Here is a 19,092-nt window from a genome sequence, read left to right as displayed (position 1 = left end):
TTGTCTCATTAAAACTTTGTTTTTCAGAGAGTGTCGTACCATGTGTTTGTCCAGTGACTGGCTCATTAGGTTCCTAACTTCACTGGGCCTCTCTAGGTGTTACTATAAATATCAGTAATATTTAATTCCTCAGATTAGTAGTCTTTTTTTTAAAAAAAAAAAAAAAATCAACTATGTACATTGATTACCTCCCCATTCTGACTTGCTTTAGTCTCAGTGGATAATTATTTTTCCCTCAGGATCTAAGGCCCAATAGCTATTGCCGACAATGACCATTGGAAGAGATAAGAAATTAGCAGTAACATATTGAAATAAGAATCCCCAAATCCCACATTAAACTGTTAGCAATCAATGATGCCTAAGCCAACCCAAGAACCAAAAACTCTCCATGCTCTGTATTTTGGCCATATGCATTGTATGGATGGCAGGGAAAACATATTGATCAGTACCAGGTTGTTGTGATTTTAGGGAGGTAACTATAATTATAGGGAACTAAATTTAGAAGCTGTTTCACTGCTGGCAAAACATAGCAAGAGGTTTCCAATTTTTATTAAGAAAGAGATATAAATGACAAGTTTGTGTCACTTTCTTTTTAGAAAGTGTTCTAGTAAGATGACATAACGTGGAGATGAAACATGGACTTGACTTCCTTGGCAAATTTCAAGGGTATGTGAGGAGCACTCATTTACTGCTCAGTAAGTCAAATTCAGGTTATTAACAGCTTCAAGGAGAAAAGCATTTTAAAATCTGAGGTTCTCATTTAACTCTTCCTCCACAGCTGCTCCAACACAGAACTATAAGCAGGACCATTGATCCAAACAAAGTTCACAGCCTGCTTTTCTAGTGTATTGTTTTTAAATGTCAAGCTTATCTTACAAAGCTGAAGAAACATAGCTGCTAGCACTGCCTGATGCTCCATAAATCAGTCTATTCCTAGCACTAATTATCCCAAGCAGCTGTTATCTTCCATTTGATCTTCAGTATCCAGGAAATCTTTTCTTCAAAGACTAACTCAACCAAAGGATGGTTATGTTAATATGCCATATTTGGAGACAAAATGCATCTGTGTTACTTAAAGGCCATGCACCCTGTTGGGCATTTTCAGTGAAGCCCCATTAACCATCCTACAAGTTCACAATAGTAAAAGAAAAAAAAAAAAGGCACTAGGAAAAACAACACAGTTACTTGTACTGAAGTGTAATCCCCAGAAGAATAAAAGAGGAGGCAGTGCTAAGCTAGACAAGTGTGAAAGACTATGCAAACAATCTAATTGCACAACTTTTTCTCTCAGGCTGTCTCCACATCCAAAAGCTTGTCAGAGAACGATTAAAGACTGCAATGACATGGTATTATAGTTATGCCACTCAAACAGCCACCCCTGTTGTGAGCTTATCCACACAAATAAACCCTTACAACTTGATTGTCCAACATTTGCCATAAATGCTGTGGCTTTTCACTACCTGCAGGAGTCAGAACAGGATCTGTCATCAGTTCAGAAGTGTCTAAAGGATTTGTAAAATATGAATGCACTCACGTGCACTCCTCACACATCACTCCTTCACACGTGGCCTTTGGCAGTGCTGGCTGTACAGCCAGCTTCCTCACAAATTCCCAGTTAACACAATGAACTCCTAGGTTATACCCTGGATGCTGACAACGCCTTGCAGCAAAGCGCGTGACAACTTTCGATCCCACCTTTGACTGTGTCACACAGATCTGCAGGCTGAGCCCTTTGCTCTGTTGGGCCGCGCACCCCACTTCTGCCTTCCCATCTGACACTCACCCTGCCCCAAGAAGACGCGCTGGGCTGGAGTGGGATGAGCTCCGTTTCACACTCTTCTTGAACATACACGGAAATCAGCATCTCAGCTCATTTAACCACAGTAATCCCAGGGTGACTAAATAAAAGCCTCACTTTTCCAGTTTTTCATGGAATTATTAGACTAATCAAACTTTGCTGCTGATCGAGCATCCATCTGAATGGCTGCAAATGAGCACAGGGAACAGCGGTGTCTGACAGTTATATCTGGTGTAACAACTGACTGACAGCAACTGTAGATGGAGAACAGGCTGTTCTGACTTGTTCTCAGCAATACAGCATCATCCCTCCTTCGGGTGACTGCATGCCTCCTCAGCTTGAGCTGATCACATCCCACCTTCCAGAGTTACTGCAGTACTAGAGAAATAAGATGTCACTGGTCTGAGAACCACTTTGCTCAGGCAAATTTGCATACGAGTACTACAAGTATTACTTGATAAGCAATCAAAAAAAACCACACACAATAATCACATTAATCCCTATTTCTAATACTCAGGAAGTATTTTATGTAACAAGTCCTATCCAATACATCAACTTTTCATGGCACAGCTGTTGTGAAAAGTGTAATCCACTGCACTCAAAACTCTATGTGCATCACAAAACTAATCCTGCGAAGTCAGCTACCACCTTGCAACAGCAACAGGATCACAGTTATATGGAAGAAGATGGAAAAGGCGGCAAGCAGTCAGCCTCTGAGTTGTATGCACACCCAAAATACACAATGTCAGGTGTAACACTAACTCAACCATTTCACTGTTGTCACAGCTGCTAGCACACTGACAAAGAATATTTACAACAACCTATACCAAACTGCAGAACAAGAATTTGGTAGTGATTCTGTAATCTATACATTCATATACTGAAGAACCCGCATTTTCGCTTGCAAACTAGGCCTAAATCCAGCAGCCAGATTATTGCTTACAGAAGGATTTACCGAATTTACTGTTCAAATCCATGATAAGCAATGAAGTATTTATTCTGCAAGATTTTTTTTTGTAACCACATTCAGCTGTTACTATCCCATCAAGTTTCTACATAATAAAAAAAATACTGTAGAACCATTTATAGGGGGCAGAGAGAAAACTAGCTGTAGTTAAATAAGCAGTGGCTGATGCTCTCAGCACCTTAGGGCACCATTACAGGGTGCCCCTTTCACTTCAGCAGCAGAGGCCAACTACAGAACACATCTATGTGACACATTTTAGACAGGTCAATTTAGCCCCACTTTGCCCTCACCCCGGACATCTGCCTTTTCCCAGGACAAGTATTCAAAGTAGGGGGAGAAGGAAAGATGCAGGGGTATGGCTCTGAATTTCACAAGGCCCACACTTTATAGAAGTGGGACACCATGGCTGGTTGACCAGGGTCTCCCATGTCTCACCACACTCCTCAGGTGAAAGCCTGGTATCTCCCAAACAGTAAGCTGCTGTACTCAGCAGCCACTTGCTTCTGCCTGAGGCACAACTGGGGCTCAAGAGGTAGAAGAGAACATCCAGCTGAAGGCCCTCTCCTCTTGGAGAGAAGTACCTGATGTCAGCTGCTTGCTTTGCTCAGCTCCCACCTGGCTCTGAACCCTTGGCATTCCCCTTTCCTGGGAAAATCCCACCCCTCCAGAGACAGCAGTTCACTGAACTGGAAAACGAGCAGCAGCAGTGAGCCAGGAGATAGCACCTCCCTCAAGGAGGTAATGATCTCTTAGGCAGCAGGCTCCACAGTGTCCTCAGGAATTTACCAGCAGCAGTGATCCCAACTCTAAATGCAGCCACTTCCTATTAAAAGCAGCAGTGGAATGATATTTAAAAGAAAAAAGTGGCAGTCAGGTCTATTCTTATACCCTCTCCAGATATTGAGCACTGCCCAGTGTTGCTTCAAACTGTGAAGTACCTAGATCCTGAACAGACACCCAGGGTTTGCAACAAAAGCAATCCTACCTCTGGATCCTGCCACTAGTTGAAGCGGCCGCCAAGACAATTTGCTTAGTTAAATCCTGAAGACTGCAGCTGAAGGAGCCCACGATAAAAGCCATTTTCGAGCACTGCACAAGTTTTAGCCAATGACGGAATATGAGATGGCATTTGTTTGGACGGGGCAAGGAGGTAAGACACTTCAGCAGTGAGAGCTAGAGTCAAAGAAGCATAGTAAGGAGTATCTGACACTGAAAAGTAAGGATTCATATAATCCCTAAAGATGCAGAAGGAAAACATATGTCTTAGGAACATGTGTCAGCTCCTCAGCTCCCTAAACCAGCCTGGCAATCCCAGCATTGAGCAGTCAGGAGTGAGCTGCAGAGATGGCTGGCTGCATCTTCCCAGGAAGATCTCCAGTAACCAAGTTAGCTGGAACCACTTTAATGGAAAGCTCTGTCATAAAATACCAGCTTGTGGAGAGCAAAGTCCTTCACAGAAGAATGTTATCTTTGATGAAAACATATTTCTAAATGCTAAAAGCACAATTTTGACTCTTTTTAGGATTTTAACACCTTACTTGAAAATAGCTCATTACATAACATGAAATGGAAAAGGGTAAAGTGTCAAAAACTGAACACAGCACTTTAGTTCAAAATATAAGCTTTCAGAATTTTGCTTCATAAGCAACTGACTTTTGTGAGTAGGTGTTTTATTTCATGCTGGAACAAGATATTTTTGTTGCTGTATTCTTAAAGCAGAATTTCCCTCAAAGTGAGGATTCTAGGTTCTGTACTGCTCTAAGCACTAGCTCTTGCAATCTTTTGAATTTGATATTCTGCAATGGCACAGACCACAAGAACTTTTCAGTTGAGATATGACCAAATCAGACGGCAAATCCAGCCTCTTTCTTTCTACAAAAAAAAAGAGAAAAATATTATCTCCTTTTTAATACCAGAAAAGGAAAGAATTTTTACTTCATCTTGGGAGCCAAGAAACTGAAATTAGCTCCAAAGTGGCCTCTGAGGGATACCAAATCCACACATTCACACAATTTGGCAAGTTTGTAAGGAAACTGATTGGACAGTTTACCAATTTAGAATTTATATTACAGCTTTGTTTTCACAGTGGAGAATATCAGCAAGATAAGACGGCAGTCAGCTGAAGTATTTTGAATTAGCCAGCCAAGGGCTTCTCTGGAATCACACACCAATCAGCTTTCTGGGGCTAGCACAGACCATCCTGAAGAGCTGGCTGGAGACAATGAAGTGCGGTGGTCTCTCCCTATAGGGCTTACTAATGCTACTGCTCATCAAGTGATCAAAGATGTCAAAATTCATTACCTACAAGATCCATACTTGGTGTGCACATCCCATCAGCAGCACAATTACATTTTAAGTCTGGGAACTTGGCTGATAGTTCTCTAGAAGAATATCCCATGAGAGGCAATGGAGCAGCACAGTGCTGTACCAGAATTTTACTGACTTGCTGCTCTGTTAAACTACTTCCCCTCACACTGCTTCCCCGAGCCTCAGCATCCTGGCTGTGCCACTCAAAGACCAGTTTCAAGATCGTATTCTCACCAAAAGAAAGTAACCATGGAATTCACTATGTAAAAACTCCCCAGGATTATTCAGTTAGTGATTAGCTGTCAGCCTTTAACACAGAGATGGCACTTTTCATGTGGATAACTTCAAAAACTGCTTAAAATACTATGATAGCAAACTCCCAATGGCATTTAAAAACAAAAATCGTTGCTCTTGCAAAGCATCACCATCTTGTTCAGTGTTCCACACTGCTGGTATTATGCCTGATAACATTCACTTTTCTTTTCTTTCTCCCAGACTCACTAACAGATATCCAGAATTCACAATCTAATTTACATTAGCAAATACTAAACATGACACAAACCTACCCATTCAAAGATTTCTCCATGACCTGGTGCACAGCAATGAATGATGCTGTTTGCAGGCCTTCTCCTCCAAGTCTAGTGTTAAATGGCAAGTAATCCTTCTCAGTCCAGGCTCTCATTGCAATGGAATAAGCTTTCAGATTTCCCAGAATCTTGGCTGGCTGAAGTTGAACGAGATATGATCATCAAATGGCATTTAACTTTGTATTCACCACTATAGGTGGCTCTTTCGAAGGGCTCTCCAGTAATATTTTTAAGCATCACACAATTTATTAATAATGCTGGATAACAACGAAGAAGTCAGTTAAGATCACACTTACATCTACAGTCATTTTCCCTTGTGCAGAGCCCATACCCAAGGGACTGGTAGGTGAACTTCACCATCCACATCAAAAGAACTGCTGCCCAGTGGCCCAATGCAGCTTATGGACCAAGTGCACACCTACCATCCCCACTCAGACAAGATCCAGCATCCCTAAGTACAGATTCTCTCCTTTTCTAGCTGTCCCATTACTTCACCCCTTGCAAACCAGCACATGACATCGAATGGATTACAAAATCCTTGCTAACCAGTTCTCAGCTCACCTCCACATCTTGAGTCACAAGCAACACAGAAAGCTCTACGAGAAAGAGTTATGCTCTATGCAGCATAACTAACAGTTTGATGAAAATAGCAATAATTAAAAATCAATAGCATTATTCTATTCATTTACACATGTATTGCTACAAGTAGGCAACTGACTGTAAAGAAAATTCAGCCTACCTTTGGCAACAGTTTAAACAATCAACTTAAGATGACTATGACATTTTCAAGCTCATGATTCTCATTTCCCTTTCCCCACCAAAAGGCTTCAAAAGGACAAAAGATCAGGTAGAACTAAATTAAGAACAATTCATTAGGAAAAACAAGAAGTAGCCACAAGCAAAATTTCTTAAGTATGCATTTCAAAAAGCCACAGCACCAATTTAAAGGATCAAACTCAATAGCACCCACGAAAGGTAGAGACTAGTAATGTAACCAAGCACACAAATACAGATGAGGTAATAGGAAAGCTACTGTACTGAAACCTGCAGCCAGTTGAGTCATTTGATGATGACTCACGTGAAATCAGACTCCATAAGTAAACCTCCTATTTTAACCACATCAAAGCAGGAATGTACTTTTGATAGATCAATTAAATAGTTACTGCTATAAAAAGTTACTGAAGCAGATTCATCTGGCTTCAGACATCAGAGCTACTAAGTTAAATGTAAAATGTATTAGACCAACACCTTGAAAATGAGACATGGTTTTCTAAATGAATGACTGGTTTCACATCCACTTGGAAATCTAAATTAGAGTTGGAGAGGAACACAACACATACATGATAGTCTCTCTTTTAATTGCAAATGCAACACTGGAAATTGCACAGATATTAATATTTTTAATACAGAACATCCTCCTCTTTAATGTATATTTCAGATGTTAAAGTGAGGAACATGAAAAGCAAATATAAGCTTAAAATTTGACCACTAATTTATAACAATGGAGATTCGAGGGGTGGGGGGGCAGTGTAGGGCAAAACTGCCACAGTAGCAGCATTCACTGAGTAATTAAATTCTTCATAAAGAAAGAAAAAAAATAAACCAGAGCAACAGAGGTGTTCCAGGTTAAAGCATATTTATACAATCGCAGAATTACATCAAACTACTGGAAAGTGAGTGGGAAAAGACAGAAGAGCCACATGCATAGTCTGACCTTCATGAATTATTACTCATGTGCGCAAGTGTTTGCCCCATGTTACGACACATCTGATCCAGAGTGACAATCCTAGAATACCAGGTTGGAAGGGACCTCAAGGATCATCTGGTCCAACCTTTCTCGGCAAAAGCACGGTCTAGACAAGATGGCCCAGCACCTGAATCTTAAAAGTGTCCAATGTCGGGGAATCCACCACTTCCCTGAGGAGATTATTCCAACGGCCGATTGTTCTCGTTGTGAAACATTTTCCTCTCGTCTAAGAACTTTATGAATTTCAAGTTCAATCAAATTAATATTAGCTGTGTTAACAGTCCACAGTATGTTGTGTTAAAGCTGTTCTTACACCTTTAATCAAACTTTCATCCTATGAACTAACATTTGTGAATGTCTGCCTTGGTTTTATAACAAATGTTGAGGGAAGAGGAGAGATGGAGAAAACAGATAAGCAGATAATGAGCACATGCAGGAAAAAGACAAGGAGACCAAGGAACCATGTGAGGAAAACTCAAAGATTGGGAGTAGTCTGACTGAGATCCAGTGGTAGACGCTGCAGGGTAGACAAGACATAGGGAGGAGAAAAAGGGAACAGTGCTGAGAAGTCCAATATTTAAAGGCTGGGATCAAGTGAGAAAAGCTAATAAAGACTTAGGAAGGGGAAAATAAAGTGGAAGGTGGGACAGGACACAGATGCAGCAGGACTGAAGCTAAAGAGAAACTTTGGAGGGAGGGAGCGAGGAGAGAGAAAACAGAAGTTTAATCTAGATGTGCAAATACTTTTGCATACCTAAGTTGCAGTGATCCAGAGATATGATGGTGATCTTGCCAGTCCTCTCCTAACCAACTCATACAACCACAACACCAAGCCAAGCCTTCCCAGTTTCCTCTGAGTGAGTTCCACACCCCGTGAGGAGAGTTGATGCTATGGAGACAGCAACATGTTCTCTGAAGTTGAGGAGACTTCGTAGCCCTACCTTTTACCAGGACACTCTGTCCATCCCCTGGGAACATGCAAGGTACCAATCTGTGCCCAGATGATGCCAGTTTGTGCTGGTTTTCTGTCCAGTTAAGATGTGCTCAAAGAGATCACAAGTATTACTAATAAGTATATACATAAACCTCTGAATTTCTGTAGCTGGACTCCAAAACATTCAGCTCACTCAATCACAAGCTTCTGAATAACCTCCATAACCATGTGGAAATTAATGATCTCAGCTAGAATTAAGAAGCCATTTGTCACCATTTTTCAACTACTTCACATATGCAACCTAGTACTTCCTTTGTAAACAACATTTATTTGACAGCCTGGCTTTAAATCTTTTCATCCAATTATTGCCTAACCACATTTGTAAAGCACTTCCCTTCACATTTAAGGAAAGGATATGAAAGCCACCAACCTATGAAAACCAGAGATACACCTCTATCTCTGCATGACATAAAATATTCTGTCTCCCTCTACTGGCTCTGCACTAAAACAAACGAGGAGGAGAAAAAGAAAATAAATACTAGCTTTCTAGTTTATCTTAGAGAATTCTATAAAGGAGTAAATGCTGAAATAGCAGAAGAATGATACTTAGTTTCACAGTTTCTAATCAAGTATTATAACAGAGAATACTAAGAGTCTTCCTGAACACAGCACGAGACCCATTTCAAGTTATTATAGGTACATAGCACCATAGCACCAAATTAATGATCTCTTTGTGAAGTTTCCTACTAAATACATTTCTCCATTAAAAATACAAGAGAATATTAATGAACTTTCTGTTAATATAATTTCAGCTTATCTTTTAGTGAATCAGATTTAAGCATTCCTGCTTGCTTCCAGACAGACTGAGTTACGATTGAGCTGGATGATTTTACTTCACAGAATCACAAAATCACAGAATGTTAGGGATTGGAAGGGACCTCGAAAGACCATCTAGTCCAATCCCCCTGCCGGAGCAGGATTACCTAGACCATATCACACAGGAACGCGTCCAGGCGGGTTTTGAATGTCTCCAGAGAAGGAGACTCCACAACCTCTCTGGGCAGCCTGTTCCAGTGTTCGGTCACCCTCACCGTTAAGAAGTTTTTCCTCATATTTATGTGGAACCTCCTGTGCTCCAGCTTGCACCCATTGCCCCTTGAGAAGAGCCTGGCTCCATCCTCGTGACACTTGCCCTTTACATATTTATAAACATTAATGAGGTCACCCCTCAGTCTCCTCTTCTCTAAGCTAAAGAGACCCAGCTCCCTCAGCCTCTCCTCATAAGGGAGATGTTCCACTCCCTTAATCATCTTCGTGGCTCTGCGCTGGACTCTCTCTAGCAGTTCCCTGTCCTTCTTGAACTGAGGGGCCCAGAACTGGACACAATATTCCAGATGCGGCCTCACCAGGGCAGAGTAGAGGGGGAGGAGAACCTCTCTCGACCTGCTGACCACACCCCTTCTAATACACCCCAGGATGCCATTGGCCTTCTTGGCCACAAGGGCACACTGCTGGCTCACGGACATCCTGCTGTCCACTAGGACCCCCAGGTCCCTTTCCCCTACGCTGGTCTCCAACAGGTCTGCCCCCAACTTGTACTGGTACATGGGGTTGTTCTTGCCCAAATGCAGGACTCTACACTTGCCCTTGTTATATTTCATTAAATTTCTCCCCGCCCAACTCTCCAGCCTGTCCAGGTCTATCTGAATGGCTGCGCAGCCTTCCGGTGCATCAGCCACTCCTCCCAGTTTTGTGTCATCAGCGAACTTGCTGACAGTGCACTCTATTCCCTCATCCAAGTCATTAATGAATATATTGAATAGAACTGGTCCCAGTACCGACCCTTGAGGGACTCTGCTAGACACAGGCCTCCAACTGGACTCAGTCCCATTGACCACCACTCTCTGGCTTCTTTCCTTCAGCCAGTTCACAATCCACCTCACTACCCGATCATCCAGACCACACTTCTCCAGTTTAGCTGCGAGGATGCTGTGGGAGACCGTGTCAAACGCTTTACTGAAATCGAGATAGACCACATCCACAGCTTTATCATCATCTATCCACCGGGTTACGTCCTCATAAAAGGCTATCAAGTTGGTTAAGCATGACTTCCCCTTGGTGAAGCCATGCTGAGTGCCCCTAATGATCCCCCTATCCTTGATGTGCCTAGAGACAGCACCAAGGACAAGTTGTTCCATCACCTTTCCGGGGATGGAGGTGAGGCTGACCGGTCTATAGTTACCCGGGTCCTCCTTCTTGCCCTTTTTGAAGACTGGAGTGACATTCGCTTTCCTCCAGTCCTCAGGCACCTCTCCCGTTGCCCACGACTTAGCAAAGATGATGGAGAGTGGCCTAGCAATGACTTCCACCAGCTCCCTCAGCACCCGCGGGTGCATCCCATCAGGGCCCATGGATTTATGGATGTCCAGGTTGCTTAATTGGTCCCTGACCCAGTCCTCATCTACCAAGGCAGATTCCTCCTCTATCCTGACTTCTTCTGGGGCCTCAGGGGTCCGGGGCTCCTCAGGACAGCCTCCAGCAGTATAGACAGAGGCAAAGAAGGCATTCAGTAACTCCGCCTTCTTTTTATCCTCTGTCTCCAGGGCCCCCACCTCATTCATCAGTGGGCCTACATTGCCTCTAGTGTTGGCTTTACCTGCAATGTATTTGAAGAAGCCCTTTCTGTTGTCCTTGACCTCTCTTGCAAGGTTTAATTCCAAGGAGGCCTTAGCTTTCCTAGTTGCCTCCCTACATCCTCTGACAACAGACTTATATTCCTCCCAAGTGGCCAGCCCCTCCTTCCACCATCTGTACACCCTCTTCTTCCACTTGAGTTTGCCCAGCACTTCCCTGTTTAACCATGCAGGTCTCCTGGTACCCTTCCTTGACTTCCTACCTGCTGGGATGCTCTGATCTTGAGCTCGGAAGAAGCAGTCCTTGAATGCTAACCAACTATCTTGGGCCCCCTTACCATCTAGTACCCTGTCCCATGGGATTTCCCCTAGCAATTGCTTGAAAAGACCAAAGTTGGCCCTCCTGAAGTCCAGGGTTGTGATTCTGCTAGCTATTCTGTTCCTGCCACATGAGATCCTGAACTCTACCATCTCATGGTCACTACAACCAAGGCTGCCCTCAACCTTCACCTCTTCAACCAGACCCTCCTTGTTAGTGAGGATAAGATCCAGCAGCGCTCCTCTCCTAGTTGGTTCATCCACCATTTGCATCAGAAAGTTATCATCAATGCACTGGAGGAACCTCCTGGACTGAGGATGGCTGGCTGAGTAGGCCTCCCAGCAAATATCAGGGTAGTTGAAATCCCCCACAACAACCAGGCCCTGTAATTGCGAGACTGCTCTCAGCTGCCTGTAGAAGGCCTCATCACCCTCCTCATCCTGATCTGGTGGCCTGTAATAGACACCCACAACAGTATCACCCCTGCCAGCCTGCCCCTTAATTTGCACCCACAAACTCTCAACTCGCTCCTGATCCGCCCCTGGACAGAACTCAATACATTCTAGCTGCTTGTATCTACTTATAGGTAATACATGCCTTTTTTTTAAATTAAAATGATAGGCAATCAAAATTTGTGATTCAAGGAACTTCTGGTTTGCAATTTGATCAGTTAAAATATATTTAGTAATATAAGCAAGCTGTCACTATATAAAATACAGGAAGAGAGAAAAGAATAAGATGTCTTTTGCATATTCTTTAGATGATAGGTTCAAAACCTTGGTTTATTTTTTACTGATTTCTGCTTTTCTCAAATGATATAATTAAGCACATAAAGCACTCTGCTTTCTAAGATGTATTTGAAATAGTTCACAATGCTACAGAACAAACTTACACCTTGTTGCTCCGAATAAGTCAAAATCGCAAGAGTAAGAGAAGTGTGTGCCTGGAAGCCATGTTTGCCATCAGGCCATCACTGTGATGCTTTTCTTCACTGGAGTATTTTATTTAAATTTGGGTTTAAAAAGTCTTATTAAAATGAAACTGGTCAGTCATATATCTTACAAACTAGAAGTACAGCACAGTGTATCACTTTTAGCATGAATCCAACAGAACAATTTATCCTTCCTCAACAGACCCATAGCCATTCATGCTTCTGACCAAAATACATGTCACTCTGCAGTGAATTTTGTTTTCAATGGTAGTAACTATTTGTATGCAAAACATATATCATCAACAAGGGATAAGGGTCAATAGCATCATGAAAAACAGAGTAAGTTACGAAGTCATCCCTGGTGTCTGTTTGTTCCTCCATATTTACTCTATCCATTCAGTTCAAATGGTGCAGGCGCTGTGCTGGGTACTGAAGCACAAGCAAGCCAGACACGGGCTTCCAAAGCTGCCAGAGGGCTGTGCCTCTTCCGTGCATTGTGCAGAGACCAAGAGCCAGCATGGGTCAAAAACCAGACGCTGAACATTCACAGTTTTAAGCACAGAGTTTTTCAAACAGTGCCTGGTTTTCCTCTGTAGAAGCAGACTAAAGCATAATAGACATTTCATCAGAAAATAAGGGATCAAATTTATCAGCCCTGTACTTTCCTACCTAACTGAAGTTACCACTAGGAGTGAATTTGTCAGGCAGTATTCAAAAAGGGTCTGACAAAGCCAGAATTAAGCATCAAGACAGAATTTCCATCTTTTCCTGAAACAGTATGTGTTTGCAATTGGTCTGTACAGATTGCTTAAAGGTAGCATTCAAACAGCTGAATGTGAACTTAAGGTTAATTTAAAACTAGAGTTCTACCTCTGCATAGAGATTTCACTTTATGTGGGGAAAAAGAATTCCCTGTGTGACCATAGTATAAACATAGCATAAAACTCTATATATTGGTTGAAGAATCACTTATATTTTGCAATGTTAGAATTAATGCTAACGCAACTCCAAGAAATTTTAACTTGCCACTAAAAAACATACTTTAAAAGGAAAAACATGTTAACAACTTTTCCATGCTACTTGATAAAGATTTTAGTACTACAGGATATCATAATGTTAACGCTCTACATGAAAGCACATTATAAATCTTTATGGCACATAACATTATATTGCAAGTATATACTTTCATCAGAAAAACCTGGAACAACGAAAAGTTCTACAAATTAATAATAATGTTTTGAATATTTAAAAATGAGAGAGTAGTAGAGAAAATCCAGTTTCGGCTTTAGTGAGCAGAAAAACTCTTACATTTTGAGGCAGAGGGGGAGGTGTGCATTTTTTAATGTTTCATCACATTAACTGTTCTTTTTTTAAAAGAGGAGAAAATAGATCTTTCCACTGTTAGCGTAACAGTTTTGCTGAGACTTTAGGACTTAACTACATACTCAGCAGCTGCATTTCTCAAGCTACTCTAAGCAATCACCTTCTCCTGTGCATCCACTTCTATCACCCTCTGCAGAAACTGGAAACAGAATTGTTACCCAGAAGAAAAAAGGAATTATCTTACCAGATCATCTCTCCCATCTGATTCATTATATCCCACACAGGGGTTCCTACTTCTACTACAACACAGGAAACAGTACAAAGGCACGAATACATGGTTGGAGGGAAGACAGGTTGCGAGAGGCCTTTGGACAGCTGTTGAAACAAATACTGCCTCAAAGGCACAACTATCAGAAAATTTGAAGTTGTACATCCTACAGCAAAAGCTTATTCCTGCATTCTCTGTATACTGCTAGTACATTTATACTGAGCAATAAAAACATGGTCTCAATCTATTCCAAAGCAACTGAAGTTCTCAGGAGCCATTCGACAAATCCCAGTGGCTTTAGATTAGATCTTAAAGCAAGAAATAACTAAATTTTATGTGCCCTGGAATACATACATCTGGATTTTCAGAGATATAAGCTTAAAATTAACACTAGGTAAATATGCTATATTAATAATAAAAATATCTCACTTAAAGAGATGTACTATACAAACCTACACATAGTCTTCAAAAACCTGCATGCACGTGCATGGATATTAGGCAATAAACTGCAGTACTGTAAAACTTCAGCTTTTTAAACATAATGCCTCATTAATTTAAGTGTAAAATGGTACCTGAAATTTGGAAAAACACATTCATATTTAGGATGAAATCCCATATCCCTTTCAGTCAACAGGTTTTTACCTAACAAATGAGGTCAGGATGCTCAGACCTCCAGAATTTAGTCAAATCCTCTAAACACATGCAAAATTCAAGTAGTCTCATTTAAAAGGAGCCTACAGTATATGCTTAAGTGTTAATGGCACCAAGGACTCAATTATCTGATGTTGAGAAAGAAAGACTAGGTGAGAAGAAGAAATATGCCTACACAGTGCATGACAGACAAGAACTTTCATGCTAGGTTTAAGTAAAACAAGAGAACACTTTTAAATGCTTAAAAAATAAGTTTCACAGTAATAGACAAACCTTTAACTAAACTACATTAGCACATGCCACTACAGTTAAGATTCTTTTAATAAAATTTTTACATGCACCTCAAAGCTCCTACAGGCATTTTCGTGAAAAGACCATGCTTTTTTTACTGTACCTGAACATTTCTGTACCTGTCACGCTGCATGTTAATGAAAAAATAAGACAGGGAACATTAGGTTATCTTCACATGTCCTTTCCAAAGGTATAATTTCTGTTTATTTTTACATATAACACTACATGCAGTTTCACTTTAGCAGAACCAACAGAAGCACTTCAGCCTATCTTTAGATGACAACTTTGCCAAGTCAAATAAAAAGGTTTCACTGTGCTGGAAGAAAAGGCTAAACAATTAAAAAGCAACATTTCTCCTCTTTCCCTTGCATTCCCTCAGAAGCCTCAAAAACACAGGTGTTGCTAAAGAGGCTTGAGGGAAGTGGGTTTTTTACTAATACTCCTCATCTTAACTCAACAGAAAGCAGTTATGCACTACTAACAATGCTCTAGGAAGACAACTGCATATGCTGTATATAGTTTCCAGTAAGAAGAATTTCCACTTCTAGCATCTCCCATATGAAAGCACACAGTTAAACACAGCACGCACACCAAAAAATTCAACTTGTTCTGTGAACTAAAGTTGAAAAAGCCTGGCAGACAATCTGCGGTAAGGGTGCCGCACCAACGCACAAAGCTGAGGCTACGGCAGCATACCTAGTTGAGCTAGTTGAACTTTGCCTGTTCCCAGGTGCCACTGACATCACTGGATGCTAGTCATATCTAAAGAATAGCACAGCCTGGCCTCTTGACTTTAAATCAAGTGCAAGGGCTTAATTGAAATACTGCCCACATTAACGAATAAACTACTTACACTAATACACACAAAGTACTTACGTCGTTTCTGGGAAACCGCCTGTAAACAAGCTGTGACAATATCACAGTTCTTCTGGACTTTATGTACAAGCCTGTCTTTCTGCTTCAGAAGACGAAGCAACTTTGCGGATTTAACAGAAATTCTGTAATTCAGTTCTCGTTTTATAGTTGTTAATTCATTGACATCTGCCAGTAAGCAGAGAAAAGAACTTCAGTACAGGCCAAAACATTCACAAACAGTTTATTGTAACTGACATGCAAAGGGACTTGCCCCATGGACATTTACATATACAAATATTCTATAAATTACAAGTTCTATTGACTGGGATAATTCCCAATTATAAACATTTTCAGGGTCTGAGCCAGTGTCTTTAATTTTTTTTAAAGTACTTCAACTTATTGCACAGTGTATGAATCTTAATAATTATACTATTATAGATTGAAACATTGTGACAGATGTAGCCAGAATATACCTACAGTAGTGCAACCAGTGAGCAAATTTTAAATACAGTACCTTCTAGAAGCTGCCTGTGGAAAATGTGCATGGGGAATAAGCAAATGGTAACAGACAAAGCAACATGTTCAAGAATCTGCCTGCAAAGCTTGAAATGCAACTCCAGGATGAACTCTATGTGGGAAACTCTTTCCACTAAGATGCAAACTAGGTGGCTTCAGTCATGGCCTCAACTATTTCCACTGATCAGTCAGTGCCACCAGACCCTCTTAGCACACCAAAGCATCTCAGCTTACTTCTAATATTCCTGTTGTCCCCCATGTGGTGAGCTTCAGGTCCAGGAGAAAAGGGAGTTACCTTAAGTCCATTAATCTTTTTTTTGAGTCCTCTGCTCTGTTCTCAGAGGCACAGCCCACCAGGGAAAGCTTAGGTCTTGCCTATCATATGCTGACCTCTTCAGCTCTTCCCTGTAATAGCCTGGTACAGCTTGCCACCAGCATCTGAACAGCTGTCTGTTCCCTGAGGCTAAGTTTTCAAATCCTATCATTTTCAATCCAACTATGCCCCCCTGACGCTGGAAGAAAAAAATCAATAAAAAAACCCCATACTTTGGTAACCTGATCCAATGAGAAAAATATTTATGCATCCAGGAAAAGCTACTATTAGTGGGGTGGTAAACAGCTCGGCTCATACGGCAAAACTTCTTCAATAATTCTGGAGAGCTTAAAGAAAAGGCTAAAATGACAATCAATCACGGGATAATGAAGAACAAGGTATGACCGCAAGGAAGGGCAGCGAATGGTAAAACAGTCCTGTATTTTGTAGACACTACTCTGTTGCAGCACTTGCTGCTCAGCTTGAACTCCCAATCACTTGTACCAGGCAAGGTGATTTAAAACCACATCTATGGATTTTGAGAGCAAAAAATGTAAGCTGTATTCCTACTGAGCTGTACAGTCAACACAGAAGTAGTAAGCTGAGTTTTGTTGTTTCCTGCTCATGCCAGTTAGCGGTCCCTGTAAAAACAATTAACTTTGCAGCAAAATTAATGAGTTTAAAGTCTACAAAATATATTCCCAAACAAGCAAATTTCTTGTTGAGTCCCAGATTGCCACAGGACACACAGAAGAATTTGAGCTACATCCTGTAACATCAGATGGCATATCATCTCATTAAGAAGCCAAACACGGAAGCAGAAAGCTGTTTGCACAGGTCTGAAAAACAGGTATGTTTATTCACCTCTTGCTTTTTTCCCTTGTCAAAACCAAGAATGATTTAACATCAGGAGACAAGAGGCCTTTGTACAGGCCTCCTCATCGGGTCAACTTGGAGTTGCAAGTCTCATTCTTTCACAAACATGCAGTGTTGTGGCTACTTAGCTTTCATAAGAATTCTCTGATAGTTTCATTTAGATTTTGGTTAGCTGACTATTGCATTTACATTTTTTTATTACACCTTTTTTTTTTCCCCGGAAGACACGCTCACCTGCAAATAAGCTTTACAATTGTCAGGTTTTAGTTTAAGTCCGCTAGAACTAAAAGGACCTGAAAAAAACAACTACCTCTTATGACACAGTATGTGTAGCAGCTCTTCTAGCTTAAGAAAAAAGGGACTTACCTTAAAAAAAAAAAGAAAACTGATCATTGACTCATTACTGTAAGTGAAGAAAAGCACTGAACTTACGGAAGCACAAAAGCTTGTGCAACCTGTCACAGAAACTCTAGTACCAGGTGAGCCATTTTTGTTCCTACAGCACCTAAATCGAAGGAGGGAGGGAACAGCACACCAGGCCTTGATTTGATGGAGGTATCAGCTAACTGTGCACGGGAAGCTTCTGGGAGAGGCGGCCATGCATAAAGGCTGCTAGAACAAATGAAGGAGGATATATACATACACACACACGTACATGCAGGTGCGCGCAGGCACGGAGGCGGGACAGAGGGGACTATGACCTTTAAGCAGGACTCCCTTGGAGGCACAGAGGAGCCAAGCGAGGCGTCAGGAGCAGCTCCCAGCCCAGGCGGAGCGGTGGCAGCGGGGAGGCGCAGCCCCGCTAGCTGCAGCCCGGGGCGGCGGGCAGGGCAGAGCAGGGCACAGCAAGCGCGGCGGGCTGTACCTTTCAGCCGCAGGTACTTGACCTGGCTCGGCCGCTGCTGCAGCTCCCGGAGGACGCGGGAGCGGGCGCTGCCCGAGGGGGCGGTCGCCTCGGCGGCACTGTAGAGCTCGGTGAGCAGCCCGCTCACCAGCGAGGAGGTGCGTCTGGACCGCCCGCTCCTAGGACCCTCCTCGTCTTCATCCTCCTCTTCCTCCTCGGCCAGGCTGTCGGCGCTGCTGCCCGCCCTGCCGCCCGGGCCGGGCTCCTCCACCTCCATCTTCCGCAGTCGCCCAGCAGCGTGGCAGCGCCGAGTTCCGGGCCCGGCCCGTTCCACAGCGAGACGTGGGGGGGGGGGTGGGGGGGACGGGCAGGGGAAAGGGGCGGGAAAGCCCAGGCCGGCGGGACGCTCGCCCGCAGGCAGGAGTGGCGCACCCGGCTCCACTCCCTCCCCACGCACCGCGCGGCGTGGTAGAGGCCGGCGGCGGGCGGGGCGTTGCAGCTGCTGAGGGGCAGGGAGGGCGGCATCGCCTCGCCTCGCCGCCCCTCACGGCGGTAACCCCCGGGGCCGGTCCCCGGCGCGGTGCGACTGCCACAAAGGTCACCCCCGTCCTGCTGTCTGTCCTGCTCCTGCTCCCTCGCCGGTGCGCGGGGCAGCCGCGAGCGGCGGTCTGGTTCTGTTAACGCCCTGCGCTTCCTCCTCAGCAGGCCGAGACGAGGGCGTGAGGAAACGCAGGGCATAACCTCAGTGATGTGACCGGGTGGCTGTAATTATCCTGCTGCAAGTCACGTAAAACAACATAAAAGCCAGAGGTGATGACCGGGTTTGTACGGCCACCAGAGCTGGGTGCACCCGAGGCTTGGCCGGGGGAGCTATGTCGCTACCGCACCATGCGATGCCTGGAGCCGCTCCGCTGATTAACGCCGCCGCCGCT

At 43.0% G+C, this 19,092-nt stretch overlaps 1 protein-coding gene across 2 annotated transcripts in view; it reads right to left on the bottom strand.

The window, feature by feature from the left end:
- The window catches only part of TBC1D30 (TBC1 domain family member 30), a 60,565-nt gene extending 42,093 nt beyond the window's left edge, over positions 1 to 18,472 (bottom strand). Inside the window, exons 1-2 of one of the 2 annotated variants that reach the window (XM_068400942.1) lie at positions 18,182 to 18,472; positions 15,633 to 15,797 (exon numbers count right to left, since the gene is read on the bottom strand). In XM_068400942.1, coding sequence (XP_068257043.1) covers positions 15,633 to 15,797; positions 18,182 to 18,437 — 421 coding nt within the window. In that variant the 5' untranslated portion in view covers positions 18,438 to 18,472. Of the gene's footprint in view, positions 1 to 15,632; positions 15,798 to 18,181 lie in introns of those variants that run through there. The other variant, XM_068400944.1, reaches the window with a different exon arrangement.
- Positions 18,473 to 19,092: the final 620 nt, after the last annotated feature.

This window comes from Nyctibius grandis, chromosome 5 (assembly GCF_013368605.1).
Source record: "Nyctibius grandis isolate bNycGra1 chromosome 5, bNycGra1.pri, whole genome shotgun sequence".
NCBI lineage: Eukaryota > Metazoa > Chordata > Aves > Nyctibiiformes > Nyctibiidae > Nyctibius > Nyctibius grandis.
Note: the sequence above shows the minus strand (reverse complement) of the source record. Positions and strands in the feature narration are given on the sequence as shown.